The sequence below is a fragment of the Engystomops pustulosus genome, chromosome 5 (genome assembly GCF_040894005.1).
Source record: "Engystomops pustulosus chromosome 5, aEngPut4.maternal, whole genome shotgun sequence".
NCBI classification, from domain to species: domain Eukaryota; kingdom Metazoa; phylum Chordata; class Amphibia; order Anura; family Leptodactylidae; genus Engystomops; species Engystomops pustulosus.
The window spans coordinates 164,953,157-164,969,759 of NC_092415.1; the positions used below are offsets into that span (position 1 = coordinate 164,953,157).

Sequence of the window (16,603 nt, forward strand, 5' to 3'; positions counted from 1 at the left end):
CTCCCATAAAAACAGCAAATAGTCACATGCAGTTAGCAGCACCAGTCCGGTCTACGCGTTTCGACGCAGTGCGTCTTAATCATGACCTAAGATTAAGTCGCACTGCATCGAAACGCGTAGACTGGACTGGTGCTGCTATCTGCATGTGGCTAGTTGCTGTTTTTATGGGAGAACTTGTGATCTTAAAAAGAAGAAATTATTCTATCTCCAATCCTGAGTGATTATTGGATTGGGCTGGACAAATTTTTAAAGTTCTGGCATTTCTACCCGTTGGCTGTGGTGTGTCCTTGTACAATACCATCATGTGACTGTGAGCATTTAGGAGTTTGGTGAGCTGAACTACATTTCATTTTTTCATCTATATCTCTCAATATTATTTTGGTGGGTTTCCAACACCAGAGAGCTCTATTCCCTGTGTAGTGGTCAGACCAGGTTACTGCAGAACAGTTCCCATTTTTTTGAATGGGGTGCTAAGCTGCGGTTCATCCAAAAAAAATTGTTCAGTTTATCAGGGGATTATTGTGGGGGATTATTAAGATTTTAGTCTTAAAAAATTAAAACCTAAGGTACTGTATCCGCAGCTTATATTTGTAACAGGGGGCCTTCTAAGCCTTTTTATGTGTAGAAGTTTGTGTGGATATTGATCTAATAATCCATTACAAGTGGGTTCTCAAACATCTCAAAGACATGTGGACTCCTTCATTTTAAAATCAACTTTTAAAATTATGCAATGAGTCTGAAGGGCTACCCTATCCCCTCTGTGATCTTGGTAAATTGGTTATATAAAGTCATGGAGCGGAGAGCTCATTGCTGAAGTCAAGCTCTCCTGCCTCACAAAGTCCCTTTTGTTGTGATTGAGATCATGGACCAGACTCCTGGAAAGGTGGCTATTGTGTCCCTGGATGAAGAACCATCAATATGATGTCTCTTAGCTTCTGCTACTCCTCCCCACTCATTCCAACAGCACAAAGCTGCATCCTCCACTTCCCCTTTTTCTGCTTACTATTATTTTAAATGAATGTTTTATGGACTGAGATGGTTTCTGAACATTTCCACGAAGATGACCGCTTGTGTGTAGAAACATGCCACCTTCACTTTCTTAGATAGTATTTCACATATGATCATGTACTCACATATGCTCCTGATTTCTGCAAGTTGCCAGTTTTTTCTTCTCCGCTGATGTTTTTCTTACCTTCTTATGCATGTCTATTACATTCTCCTCAAAGCAGTACAACAAATGCTACACAGAAACTGTTCCAGCGAGTTTTCCTTCTAAAATGTTTTTTCTCTGTGTATTTTATTCTAGGCCAAAGCTCCAAGAATGTCAGCTCATCTCCCAGCATAGAGAGTTTGCCTGGAGGCCGTGACCACACAGATTCTCCTCCTCTGTCAGCTGGGAAGAAAGATTCCTTTTTCAGCAACATCTCCCGCTCTCGTTCTCATAGTAAATCCCAGGGGAAAAAGGAGTCTGTAAGTTCTTCTCGTTTGGTCTAATGCTAAAGGCTTATTTCTTGACTGGAAAGATATGCATTGTGAGAATTGTAACGGTTATCAAAAATGTAGACGGCAATCACTTCCTTACATCTTCATCGGTGCTGGTTAGGTTTAGTTTAGGTACAGGAAAATGCTATACTATTCACAAGAATTTTTACTGGTACAGTATTCATGTTTGAATCAAGGGCAAATATGCTCTAAGTATTGAAAGAGTTAATAATTAGTCTCTTTATCTGTTTAAATTGAATGGACATCTGAAGGCTTTCAGATACACTGCTCACTACAGGAGAAAGAGCAGAAAAAGGCCACTGCTTCACTTAATGAAGTATATTACAAAGTTTACTTTTATCCCCTGCTCTATTAATTTATGAAATTTAAAAAAAATTCCTTCAAAGGTTTAGACCCATTTCGACACGACTTTGAGTCCAGTTGATTATGGTTTTTACCGGCTTTTTTACCGGATTTTTAACACAGGAGGCCAATTTATTATATGTAATATATAATAACTTTAACCTGGTAGATTGTGCGGAGAGCAAGTCTAATCTTTTGCTAAATAGAAAGTCTATCCCATGTCACTACGAGTAATACTTCATTCTCATTCAGTGCCGCCGCAGTAGAATTATACACATCATTCTTCTTTATTTCTGCTTTGGAGTTCAAGGCAAGGTAATAATAAGTAATAGATGAATTGTTATATGCGTCCGGTTCCATTCACTGGGTAAAAGATGTGTGCGATAGAAGCACCACAGTGCAGGGAAGCAGCGGAAGGGAATTTTGTTAGAGATCTGCTTGGATTGATTGACATCTCTCTACGTCCACATATGTTGGGGGCATTTATCTGTGCTTCTACGACAGTTTCTGGTGTACAAGAACTGAAATAATCACAATAAGGCCCCTTTCACACTTGCGTTGCAGATCAAGTCAGAGTCTGATCAGGGTGCGATCAGGGTTTGGTCAGTGAAAAACGCACATTTTGCATCAGAGTGCAATCAGTTTTCAGTCAGAGTTTGTTCAGTTTCTCAGTTTTTCACCCGCGTTTTTGATGCAATTTCAATGCGTTTTTCACGCGCAGAAAATGCGCATGAAATGGACTCAGGACTGAGCTCTATCTTTTCTATGGCAATTGATGCGTAAAAACCGCATTGCACTTGCATTGGACTTGCAAGTGTCTCAGAGTGCGATGCGTTTTTGATGCATCTCCATAGACTTGTATGGTGCGTTTTTCACGCACGTGACTTGCAAAAGTAGAGCATGCTGAGATTTAAACGCACGTTAAAAAAAACGCGCGTGTGCGCGTGAAAAAAATGCAAGTCTGAAAAGACCCATTGGTTACAATGGGTCAGAGTGCAATGCAAGTTCTGCGCGTCAAAAGCACGCGCAGAAAACGCGCGTGAAAAACGCAAGTGTGAAAGGGGCCTAATTTCTTATGCACTGCATGTGGGCGTGAACTGGCGATACAGACTACATTTGTTCGCAGATTTTTACACAAAACTACTCAAGTTTTACCAGATACATCAAGGCGGATGCCTCTTTATATATTTGACGTGACAGGGGCTTGGCCTTTGTCATAAACCGGCGCACAGTAATTTCCCACATCTTGGTTGCATATTACATTCAGTATTGTCTTCTCTAATTCTTGTGATTTAACATATACCCTGGCGGAGCTGGAGAATTATCTGTTCCTAGTATACCCCAGATGAAGTATTTCAGGTGGTAGCGAGGAGATTTCCTACTGTTATTATTACAACTTTCTAGTTGTATATCTCTTAACAACCGCATGAGTGAAACTCGGTCCTTATACAGTCCATGACTACATAGTTAAAAATATGATTCATTTTATTAAAGAATTTTTTAAAAGTAAAGAAATTACAACATTAGGATATAGTATGAAAATCGATCCTGGTATTCCATCTAGTTTCTCTGCATATCACAAAAACATACAATACACAATTTCATTGGGCATCATGAAATAGGTAAACTGCTACAGTGACCTGTCTCAAGTCTTCATGATCCTCAATCTCTGTCTTTACATCTAAAATAATCCTGGTATAACCCTTAGGCCTAAAACCCACAAGCGAATCAGATGCAACTAACTTGCAATGTGTGGTGCTGGAATTGATACCAAATTTATGTTTTGTTTTTATTTTAATTACCTTCCTTTGCATAATAAAATAGTTTTGGGGGAAAAAACTTTTTGCGTCACCACTTTTCAAGCACCATAAATTTTGATTTTCTTTTTAATAAGCCCTTTCTGTGGGCTTATTTTTTGCTCAAAGAACTTTAGATTTTAATTATGTTTTATGTCTTCAAATTGGCTCCAAATTGGGTGCTTATTTGCACCAAATTTGAAACTTTTTACCAACCCACTCCACCTTTCACTTCAGTAAATGTACTCCAGATTTATCATGTGATGAAGTGCAACTTTTCAAAAAAGTTGGAAATCAAGGACCAATTTGACATGCTTGTGCAGCGCTGCGTAATCTGTGTGCGCTATATAAATAAAGAATTATTATTATTATTATTATTATAATTAAGGTACAAATCCCCTCCAGTGCTCCTCAGCAGCACAGGAAGAGTTTAGGAAGTGGTAATGCCTTTTTGTGCAATTTTAATGCTATATTTTGGTAAAAGGTTTGCAGCTCATTTTCTGTGTTTTTGACAACAGATGTTATGTACTGCACATTGCTGGGTTTGTGACAGACCACACACATTCAAATGCAATGGCCTATTTTATCTCGGTTTCTTAGATATTATGTGCTTCCTGGCTGATGGCCTAAAGTGACATTTCATGGTTGGTCTTTATTTTTAGATGGGGCCACAGCTGCAAATGAATTTCCAATATCTATTGTGTTTAATAAGATTACTTGTCAGTTTGAGTTTAATTGAAATTGACAAGATTTAGAATTAGAGTTACTTTGGCAGGTGTTAACTATTTTCCATACCAAAAAAAATCTAAAAAAACATATGAGAGAAGCTTTTCGTTGTGATAAGTTATAGGTTAATAGATTGCTTTACAGCTTTCTGCCCTTGTTAATTGGTTTTGGTAAGGAGAACAAGCAATAGCTTATAGAGATCCATGTTCACTCTTGGTGATCTGTTGCTATAGTTATTATTCTGCTGGCCCTTTTCATTAACTGATCAATAGTCAGTAATTGGTGTTACCTTGCCACATGGTTTCTGTATTTACATCAACAACTAAGAAGTAAGAGTTGTCCTTACAGAGACTTTGCCAATTAAGACCACCTTGTAGGCAGGTGGAGACGTATAGCCATTGATGCTCCGCTAGGGGATTCTGGGAAATATACAAATGTTTCCTAGGATGGGACACAGAAAACAATGCCTCTTTTTTTTCTACCTTAAAAGGCAGCCTCCAAATTTTTCATCAAAGGCAGTCCAGAAAGTACCTCTGGCTCCTTTTTCGACTGACCGACATGTAGCTTATCCAGACAGGCATCAGAATTGCTACCCACCCAGGTATAAGGTTTCCTGCAAAAGAATATGCCAGAAGGCAACCCCTTTTCTCCCTGGCAACTATTGGATGCCAAGTGCTGTCCATTTTATTTAAAGGGGACCTGTCATCCTGTTTTCCCCATTAAACTTAATGATAGGTTCCCATAGGAGTCTTCATACTGTGCCCCATGATTTTTTTGAATAGAAACACATGGCTCAGATCTACGGTAGTGGAAATCACTTTTAACCTCTTAAGGACAGTCCATAGTTCATGTACATCTAACTACCGTTATGGGCGCTGCCAGCTGGCAGTTAACCTGTAAGTTGCCATGCTTAAATCAACTCTACGCCACTTTTTTTAAACGTGGATAAAAGAAGCAGGGCGGCTTGGGCAGGGACACCCCTTCCTGATGAATCGTCATGCAATTCACTCTTTGAGAAGTTGGTCTATAAAAAGATATTGTAGTACAAGAAGCTGGATGACCTGGTGATAATTCCCCCAGTGTGTTTTTATACACCAGCAGCTTTTTCTTTCATCACTGCTTTGTATGATCTGCCTCCTGTGTGAGAGTCAGGAAATGCATCCTCAGCCAGTCACTGGCTGCGTCCATTACTCGCCATGAACAGTGATGGGCTCTGCCTGAGGATGCATTTCTTTGAATTTCTTACACTCAGGGACAGCGCCAGCATCTGGCATGCCTGGGTAAGGAAATATTAGGAAATATTTAAGGGAACAGGAGACTGTTTTAGCTTCTGAATTTTTTTATGCCACCAAGTGAGTTAATGGCAAAGGGGCCCACTAAGGCTCTTGTTGCTCTATTGCTACACTAATAGGGTTTTTTCTAACAACCTTATGCTCTGCACTTAATATTTGATTTTCCTGGAAAATTCCCTAAAATCCAAGTATTATTGATCCGACACTAGTCTCCTACACTTATGATCGAAATCATCTATCTAGCACAAGAAGCCAGACCTATCGACAAGACGGTAATTGCTGTGAACTTCTATTAGATCAAGACAGCAATGAAAGATTGTTTAATTTGGCTCCAGTGCCAGCTTGTATCTAACACTTGTCTTTGACAGCTGCAAACCAGGAATCAAGGGTGGCCAGTTTTATGTCTATTTATTTCTCTTTCTGTTTTGCTGCATGAAAGTTTCAGTTTTTCTTTGGTGCATCTGCTTCTTGGTCAAGGATCTTGGTACCTTTACTTAAATGAGGCAGTTTTTTTTTTTTTTTTTGTTTTAATTTTTTAAATTTTATTGTTATTATTTATTCGGGATTTGTTTTACAATGGACATGTTCTATGGACAGTGCATGTAATGGTTTAGATAACCATTAAATTATTGCCTTTCCTTATGAATAGATGTGTTTTAGTCTTCATAATGGCAATACTAGCTGTAATAATTCAATACTCAATGTTTTTGTTAAGTAATACCCTTTCTAATGAGCCGATGCCCAAAAGACACTTGATCTAGTGCTACTTCTGCTGATGATCATGAGGGTTTTTCAAGCATATAAAAATCATTACTATGAATAAGGACTAGCACCCCGTTGAGTCTGAAACGAGTCACCCTATTTTCCCTCTCCTTTTGTGTCATGTCTATTTGTGTGTTTTTTGTGTGTCCGTATGGTTTTTTAATGTTTGTTTTTTTTCATTAAAGATGTAGCATTTACCATTTATCTATACTTTGGAGTTCTGGACTCGCATATTTTTTCCTAAAAATCATTAATGTAGGTAATGGGTGCTTACAGAAGCCAACATTGTAGCAACGCAGGGACCTAGTGTGGGGTAACTGCACATCCGCAGCATGAGCTGTTACAGTCTGCTTGAAAGCCTATGTCCCCCTTATCACTGGTATCATGCACTAGGTAATTTACGTGACATGGTAACATAGTCTGAATACTTGGCAGTGAAGAAATACTCAAGGCACCTCTCATATCAAAGCTTGTAGCTCATTTATTTGAAATTACACTGAAAGTAGACTTGATGATCTTTGCACTGCATTTAAAGGATTTTCAAAGTTTTAGAAATGCGTGGAAGACGCTCTTCAGGAGCGAGCAGGATGGAAAGCCGTAGCCAACTGCGTCTTCCCTTCCTATATTTCATGCAGTATATGTTGTATTCTGTGCAGGAAGAGCTGAAAAGATGCCTCCGTCTGTCTATGTCTGTATATACGTTCAGTCTATACGCTGGGGGTTTTCAAGGTGTATACACTGAACACATAAACAAAATGTGATGAAATGTGACCTTATATTTTTGAAACCCCAATTCTGGCATCCAGGGCCCAGAGGAAGGATAAGGTAGTGCCTGTATCTGTATGCTGGTTGTTCATTTACAGCAGTTGTGTTGTGATGATTGAACACGTAAAGCATCACAGCAGTGACCGACAGGCCCCAGCAGCTTCTGCAGTTGGTGATGAAACAAATCAAGAGCACTTGGGCAGTATGTTATACAGGTATTAGAGGATGGCACTAAAAAGTACAGGCGGTCCCCTACTTAAGAACACCTGACTTACATACGACCCCTAGTTACAAACGGACCTCTGGATTTTGGTAATTTACTGTACTTTAGCCCTAGGATACAATAAACAGCTATAACAGTTATCAATGGTGCCTGTAATTAAGATTTATTGTTACTGCTGGTTCTTATGACAACCCAACATTTTTCAAATCCAATTGTCACAGAGACCAAAAATATTTTGACTGAGGTTACAATGATAAAGTATACAAACTCAACTTAAGAACAAACCTACAGAACCTATCTTGTATGTAACCCGGGGACTGCCTGTATTGTAATAAAAAAGTCCATATTTTCTTTTATTATTTGAATATACCTTATTTTATAAAAATGGAGGAATGCAAAAAATATATATTTTCTCTTGTATGACCTCTCTCATTAACATAAATAAATATCATATTCGGTATTACACTCGGTGGATAATAAAAAACAAGGAAATTTTAAAAACCTGCTAGAAATTCTCTTGTCGCCAAAAATAATGAAACTCGCTGAAACTCGCTGTACAACTGTCACTCCCCGATACAGAATGTCCGACGAGGATGAACTCTGCCGCGATTCACGTAGATCATGCGCCCGATATCCTGCATGCGTCGCTTCCCCGCTCAGTTCCGCCAGAGTTCACCATCTTCTTCCCAATCGTCCTTAAAACAGTCACAAAGTAGATTTTTGTATATGAATGTAAATTAGCATAAAGTGGCAACAGCATCATAGTATTGCTATACTAACACCTACTTCATAGGTGTTTTCGACACAGGAACCTGGAGGAAAGAGAATACACACAATTTTCCCACATGAACCGATCCTGGTCCAGGATTGACAGTATATTTGCAACACATGACTTGGTTAATAGCGTAACACGGGTAGCAATAGAAGAGATGGTGTTTTCTGACCACTGCCCCTTGACCTACAGATGGTAGATGACATCCCAATGAGACGTTTCCCATCTTATGTGGCACACGACGAAGACTTCCAGAAAGCCATGAGGGGGTGTTGGAAAGAATTTACGGCAGACCACGCCAGGCTGGAAGACTCCCCAGAGATATACTGGGATGGAGCTAAGGTGTCATTGCGAGGACGTATACAGGCTTATAAAGTTAGGGTAAACAAAACAGCCATAGCCAAAGTTCAGGAACGTAGTGAAGTACTCAGGAAGGCTTACACAGAATACCAGCAAACTCCCTGAAAGAGGAGTGGATAGCGGCCAAATCGCAATTAGTTAGACCGAAAAGAGTCGTACTACTGCACTCAATTAGAAGGGAAGCTACACCTTTTTGGGGATAAACCAGGCCGCCCATTGGCAACGTTTGCAAAAGCCGATACTGGCCCTAAAAGATAAAATGGGGATATATATACCTATATGCCTAATTAACTTGGGCCTAAAAATACTCAATGCCGTTCCAGCTTTAGATTGGAACGAGGCATGGATGCACTATATCCCTGTTGCTAGTCAACCTCCTAGTGGAGCCCCTGTCCCTATTCCTGACCCCAGATATTGAGGACATCAGGGTGGGGAATGGCCAGATAAGTAGGCATGGTTTGGAGACGACCTTCTGGCCTTCCTTTCTCATCCCAACGTGCCCAGGGTATTCCTTATAAGCAAGCACATGCCACTGTGGGAACAGCCAGAGTTCCCTCAAGGGAGGGAAACAAGCGCATTCCCTCACTGGAGATAAAAGGGTATCTCCACGATTAGAGATATACTCCACCTGGGAGACGGGCAACTGCTAACATTCATGGAATTAAAAGAAAAACATAACCTTATACAGGCAGCTACCTAGCTTATTGACAGCTGTACTGTATGGCTTTCTAACAAACAGACTGAGAGACTGGTCCAAAATAGTGACTAACAATTTCATTGATGCAGTAATACCTCTGAACACAGAGTATTCAATCTCAAGCTTATACACTTAACTGAGGAATATAGAGGACACTGCAGTGGAAAGAACCATTTTTAGGGCCTGGGAGGGAAATGTAGAAGGGAAAGACCTGTCTACACAAATCTTAAATGGGTGGAACTGCGCAAAAAAGGCAATAAAATTTAAAAAAAAATAAAAATATCAGACAGGTGATGGACACGAGACGTGGGGGGGGCGTGATCTCCGGTGCACTGGGGTCGATGGGGGGAGGGGCTTCTAATTGTTGAAGTTTAATAAAGAGAAAACCACAAGAAGATTAGGGCATGCTGCTATTACCATAGCCTAGTGTACAGAAGCACTGTTAGATAAATGCAACCGTAATTTATGGAAGGGTTTGTGATTTATGTTATGAAAACCAAATAAAAATGTGTTAAAAAAATAAAGAAAAAAATGGTGCAATGTATTGTGGGTGATCTCTTATCAAATCTTAAACATTGGCTTACTTAATTCTCAAATCCCCCTCCAACTGCTGGGTATTGCTTATGAGCCAGTGTGTGTGTGCTATATTTTTCCTTTGGCAAGCCTAATGTGACAAAAAGTTATGACATTTTAGTGCAGAAATAATAAATGCAAATCTCGTTGCTCTGCAGCGTTTCCCACACATTTTCTTACTAGTGCCAGTTAAAATAATAATGTTTCCTGCCCTTGGTGTTTTATTTTTAGTGAATCTGTTGTTTTTGCCAAAGGCCAATTATTTTAGGAAAAATAATCCGAGACCTTTTTATGACCATTATTGTTGGTGCGACTTAAAAGGTAATATATGCGGGAAACATTGCATAGCTTACCCGCTCCGCATGTTGAATGCGGCCAGTGCAAAACATCCATCCATACAATGAACGGTGGATTATTTATTATATATGAGATATTTCTTTCTATCCCAGCATCCTATACTGGATTTCAGTTCACAAAATAGAAGTGGAGAGTGTTAAAGGACATTTACCTTCAGATAACCTGATGGCAGATGCTTGTACTCACCTCCCCATCCCGTCCTGATCACCAATAACTAAACTATGAGCCTGAGGAGCTCTAATAAAGTAGAGTCCTCTGCTGTGTTTTTTAAATTTAGGAAAATGCACAATTTGTAGACAAAAGTGTTTTAGAAACTATGTAAATGAGCCTTAGGGGCTCTTGGGGCATCAACAAAAGCGCTCTGCCTTTTTTTTTCTTTTTATAATCGCTTTATTGACACTGTTCAAGGATCTTCTCCGACGTATTTTAATATACAGGCAGTTCCTTGGCTTTGTACTTAAAATTAATTTGTATGCAAGTCGGAACTGTACATTTTATAATTGTAGCTCCAGACAAAATTTTGTTTGTTTCAGTGAGAATTGGATTTTTAAAAATGTTTGCTGTAATGGGACCAAGGATCATCAAAAAAACTTCATTACAGACACCTTACAGCTAATAATTGCAGCCTGGGACTAAAGTAAACCATCCAGAGAGCTTAACCAGAGGTCACAGGGGGCAGAGGGGTCCGTCTGTAACTAGGGGTCGTCTGTAACTCGGGTGTCTTCTGGTAGGATTCACTTGCCACCTGTCCCTCTGCAAATTCTGCAGTAGTATTTTCCATGCACAGCTGGCTGCACAAGGAAGATATTACCGTGCAGAAAGAGGGGTGACATCACCGACCCTATGCCTGGAACAGGGGTGGGACAAGGTGGCCAGCCTCATGCTGGAGGTGTGAATACATTATATAAGATGGCAGAGCACAGAGGGGCCTTATTGATGCCCCCAGAGCCCCTTTACAAACATGTAAACTTTAGGGTTCTACCATCAGTGATTCTGATGGTAGAATTGCTTTAAAGGGAACCTGTCATCAGAAATTGGCCTGATAATCCACTACCAGTATGTCCTCAAGCTTCTAGATCATGTTTTCTTCATTACCCAGTTGTTAGGGTAATGAAGAAGGGTGGTATCAGCCAGAAAACCAAATTTAAAGTTACATGTATAAAGTCAGGGAGGCGGAGAGTTTAACATTGAAGTTATGCTCTCCCGGGCCTCTCAACACCTCCTCCCATGTGATTGACAACTTCGGCCGGAGATCTGATCAATTATGTCCCTGTACACAGGACCATCAATTATAGTGATGGTGGCTTTTTGAGGAAAAGAGAGCTTGACTTCAGTGTTAAACTCTCCGCCTCCTTGACTTTATACAACCAGTTTACATCTCACTTCAAAGTTGATTTTCTGGATGATGCTGAAGCTGCTCAGTTGCTTGACCACATATTGGTAGTGGTTTATTAGGCCAATTTCTGTTGACAGGTTCCCTTTAATTGTGAGCTGTGCCGATGGAAAACAAGAGGAATCTGATGTGCTGTGAATAGACTACTGTTCCTTTATGCGGTACAGTAGTGTTACGCATGTATTATATAATACGGCATGTATCCTGCTTTTCTCCAGATCATGTGCTACACTTTCGCGTGCCAATATAATTTGAAATCCCTGGAAGGATTTTGTAAGTAGAATTTACCGCACGTAGAAGCTTTTATCCTTTTTTCTTTTCCCCTTACTTTCCAAGAAGCCTGAAAACATAATTTGATTCCAATTTAATTTGCATTTTGGCAATCTTATGCAGAAAAGCTTGCCTTTACACAATAGTATTTTGGACGATGTTCGCTTTGCTGTGGATGTGTGCCATTTCTTATGGAAGGAAAGCTTTATGGAAACTTCTGGAAATGTGACTAGTAAACAAACATCCTAATCTCCCAATATGCTTACACAGCACATGCCCTCCCCAGATTTGTATCATACAATTTCATCCAAAACTTCATGCAGTGGTTCAGCATTTCTGCCAATTTCCCAAAAGAAGACGAGTAAAATGCAGATTGTTTATTCTTTTGTACATGAGATCATACAGACTCACTGTGGTCCTCAGTCATACAACCATATGCATGAGGCAAGACACAAACGGGGGGAATTTAATCCCCCACTTGCAGCCCATCGGAGGGTGAGGACGGTTCACTCCCTTGATGTCAATGGACAAAGACCAGCCAAATCTGGGGGACGGCTCGCTGGTGGTGCGGTGGGGAACGGAGCATGCACAGTGACAGTGCACATCGGAGTCTATAAGGAACCTTTATCAGAGCTTCTACGCCACAATACGGGCAGATTAGCCTTGAAATAATCGCAGTGCCAGGCATTGCGATTACTGTCCCCTTTACATCTTTACCTTTTAAGGTTTTTGTGCAAAAATTATGGCAGCTAGTAGTCGCAAGCCTGATACACAAGGAGGTATACAAGCCTGATACACAAGGAGGCATACAAGCCTGATACACAAGGAGGCGTACACGCCTGATACATAAGGAGGTATACAAGCCTGATACACAAGGAGGCATACAGGCCTGATACATGAGGCGGCGTAAAAGCCTGATACATTAGGAGGCATGCACGCCTGAGACATAAGGAGGCAAACACGCCTGATAAATAAGGAGACATACGGGCCTGATACATGAGGCGGTGTACAAGCCTGATACATAAGGAGGCATGCACGCCTGATTCATAAAGAGGCATGCACGCCTGATTCATAAAGAGGCAAGCACGCCTGATTCATAAGGAGGCAAGCACGCCTGATACATAAGGAGGCATGCACGCCTGATACATAAGGAGGCATGCACGCCTGATACATAAGGAGGCATGCACGCCTGATACATAAGGAGGCAACACGTCTGATACATAAGGAGGCCTAACCCTCTTGATGTATCCTGCTCTCTGGAGGCACAGGGCTTCTATTATACACCGCACAAGTGTCACCATATGATAAATCTCCCCCTATGTGTGCCTTGAGTTAGCCACAGTATCCTGAGGCCTAACACATAATTTGCAGGCTATCTGTTGTGTGTATGTTTTTTTATTATTGCTTCCATTATGAGGTGCAGAGAATTTCCCTAAAGGGTTTTTATTTAAAAAAGGTGATTTCTCTTCTGTACATGCAACATATTTTTACAATTGTAAAAATTCCCTGTCTATTCCCTTAAAAATCATTTACCTTTCTGTATGTCCTGCAAATCTTCTTATATTTGTTATCCGTATCCCCCTTCCTTCTTAAATTGACGCATAAAATTATACTAATGAACCTGAAGGGCTTTAAGAGGTGATACCAGAGCCCCTCCCACTGTGTTCTGAAACATCCTCTGCTATAGTGAGTTTACAGCAGGCAGAGGGAGGATGTGCTAGGGGAGCAGACAAGGTAAATATTCAGCACTGAGGGGCTCTAGTAACACACTCAGAATCCTTCAGACTCGTTAGGATAATTGTAAAAGTTGATTTTAACAAATATAAGATGATAACCCCAGTCACAGAGCCAGGATCTATGAGTTGGTGTCCTTGGTTTATCATACTGGATTTAGGTGGTAGATTACCTTTGAGTTATATCCTTATCACATTGTTAAGAACTGACATTACCCACAAATTAATAAAACTGGGGACCTGTACACTTGGAATAATTCTTTAAAATCTAATCATAATGTAGAGTTTGATATGCACATAATCTGAAATCTACATAAAAGCTGAAATCATTGCTGTGATCAATGATAACCTATTAGGTGCCATGGTCAGAGCAGAACATTTCACCAGAACAGCAGCTTTACATGGGCGCCACCATGTTTCTGACAATCAAAGCCTGTAGTATTCAAACACACTAGGAGACCTAAAAAAGTAGTTCATAAAAAATTAAAAAAAAACTTTAAAGAAATATATAAACATTTTATTAAATTCAATTTTATTATTCAAATAACCCCCTTTCCCTAAAACACATACCAAATCAATAAACAAATAAAAGCATAAACACGTTGGGTATTGCTGCTTCCCAAAATCCCCAATCTATCAAAATATAAAACGAATTATTCCATGCAGTGAATCCCGTAACTGAATAAACCTTTGAAATGTCCAAACCTCTGCTTTCTCAAAGAAAATGCCATCTCATCCTGCAAAAAATGACATCTCTTAGGCCCCACGAACGTATGGGGGATTTATGTACAGAAAACATACGTCCCCCATAGCTGGCAATGGCTGCACGAAGCAATAGTGTTCCGCACACATGCGGCACCTTACCGCTCTGTATCTTTCCCTGTGTTAAGGACCGTGCGTAATGGATCGCTATGGGGCCTTACAGATCCAGATCACATCAGAATATGGTGCTGCAAAGAAAAATTATTTGGACACAAATTTGCTATATCCGTGATCTGCATAGTTAAAGCTGTAAATGCCAAGCCTACTAGAAAATGGCGCAACCGTGAATGTGTTTTTTTTTTTTTTTTGTCAATACCACCACATTTGGAATTTTATTCCTCACCTTCCTAGTAGATTGCACAGAATATAGAATGACGACACTGGGAAGTACAATTTGTCCCGCAGATATAAAAGCTCTCATGCATCTCTGCAAATGGAAAAAAATTAAAAAGTTATGGCTTTTTGGATGAGGGAAGTGATAAATGGAAACACAAAAACTGGAATTGGCCTGGATCTTAGGGGGTTAATAACATATCCAGGAATATTTTTGAGAAACGCTCTAGTGCGGATACATCCGTGGAGACGACCTTGACTGTCACTGGAAGACCCATTTCCATGCATTCCCACCATTATGCTTAATATGTTTCTCTGACAGCAGTTGGTGTCTCATATATTAACACTGTTCTTGTTACTAAACCTGCTGAAAGCCTTTTAGCTAACATAATGACTTTTGGAAAAAGGCTCAGAACATTACAATGGCGAAATCCAGACTCCTAACGTAGAATATGTAAGCATTAATCGAGCCTTTATCTTGCATTTTTTCCATTAGAGTAAAACTGTATTGGCGCAGAGCACGGTAATTATTCTCTTAGTGCACAGTGTGACTAGCGCTGGAAATGCCGAAATATCCTACTGTAGGCACATAAATGCCTTGTCACCTAGTGTCAGATCTTTCTAAAAGGCAGAGTGGGGGAGCAAGGAACCGTGACGGTAGAGTTGTCTTTGTAATCCTGAATGGCCAATAAGGGAACCCGTCATGGCATTCTCTCGGTGTGTTCCGGCAAGTGACGCCAGTGTATTACACACTGGCTTTACTGAGCAAGTACGGTAGGAACGTCCCATTCACAGTTAAACCGGGATTCATAAGGACCTGTAGTTGGTTTAAGGTCCCATATCGACCAGACAGGTCTTCTTTAATAAGAAGAGCCTACATTTCCTGCATGTAATCGGAAAAGTTCAGTCTTTTAAACTTGCTCTCACACCAAGAAGGTGATATTCCGATATATATAACCTTGTATTTGAGAAAAACTGTTATTTTTGTGAAGTGGCTACAAACATCAGTTTGAACTTTAAGAGTATATACACACAAGTACTGAATAAAGTATTTTGTTGTTAAACCTGTTGCAGATAGTAAGGGTTTTATCTTCCAATAAGATGGTTTAACTGTTGGTGTAATGTTTAGCCATCTTGCCGGACTCCGACGTCCACAATAAGTTTACATGCAGGGTGGAAGTACATATGAAATTAACGGAGACACCTCTAGCAGCGGCTTTTCTCCAGAGGTCAAAAGGAGGGGGCAGATGTCCAACCCATATTTCCCCTCACATATGCCAGGGTAGTTCAGAAGACACCAAGGTATTTAATGGAAATCTACCAAACAGATCTGCTTTTATTCAGCTTGCACAAGGGTTCACAGTTCTGGAACTGGATGATTTCATGCCTAAAAACACATAACTTGGACATAATTATCATCAGTTACAGGAGAGAGTTATAGGGTTGGGGTGCACCTATAGCATGAATTTCAAGAATTTAGCTGGGTGGAAACTCAGTCCAATCACAGAACACCCCTAGCCTAGCCACCAAAAGTTTGGGTAGTGAGGGACCCCAATCGGAAGCAATGGCACCGTTGTAACATTTTCCAATTAAAACTTATGCATTTTAAATCTAAATCATCCATCCTCCCTTTAAGTAACATCTTAGTCAGGGGGTGGGGGCCAAAAACCCGCTGGATTTAAATGAGTTAATCCAGTGGACCCCTTTGTCAGTTTTGGAAACTCAATCATCACCGGAATGCTGGCCGAAAATTGTTTTTGCTGCGTTCCTACAGCCGAAGTATCTATTCCATAGAAATGGTATTATGTTTCTTTTATCCCATTTTATTTTCATAACTGTTTGTATGTATTCTATGTATATTGTTTGTAACCTTTTTTTTTTAATCCGACAAGTTTATGTTTTTATGAGTCTATTGTATCTTTGCGTATATTAAGGTGTTAACCT

The 16,603-nt window shown here is 40.1% G+C and overlaps 1 protein-coding gene across 4 annotated transcripts in view; it reads left to right on the forward strand.

The window, feature by feature from the left end:
• TBC1D5 (TBC1 domain family member 5) overlaps positions 1-16,603 on the forward strand; it is a 402,345-nt gene that overhangs the window by 357,669 nt on the left and 28,073 nt on the right. For all 4 annotated transcript variants that reach the window (XM_072153665.1, XM_072153667.1, XM_072153666.1 and 1 more), the window contains one exon: positions 1,307-1,470. In XM_072153665.1, the coding sequence (XP_072009766.1) occupies positions 1,307-1,470 (164 nt within the window). The remainder of the gene's footprint in view (positions 1-1,306; positions 1,471-16,603) is intronic.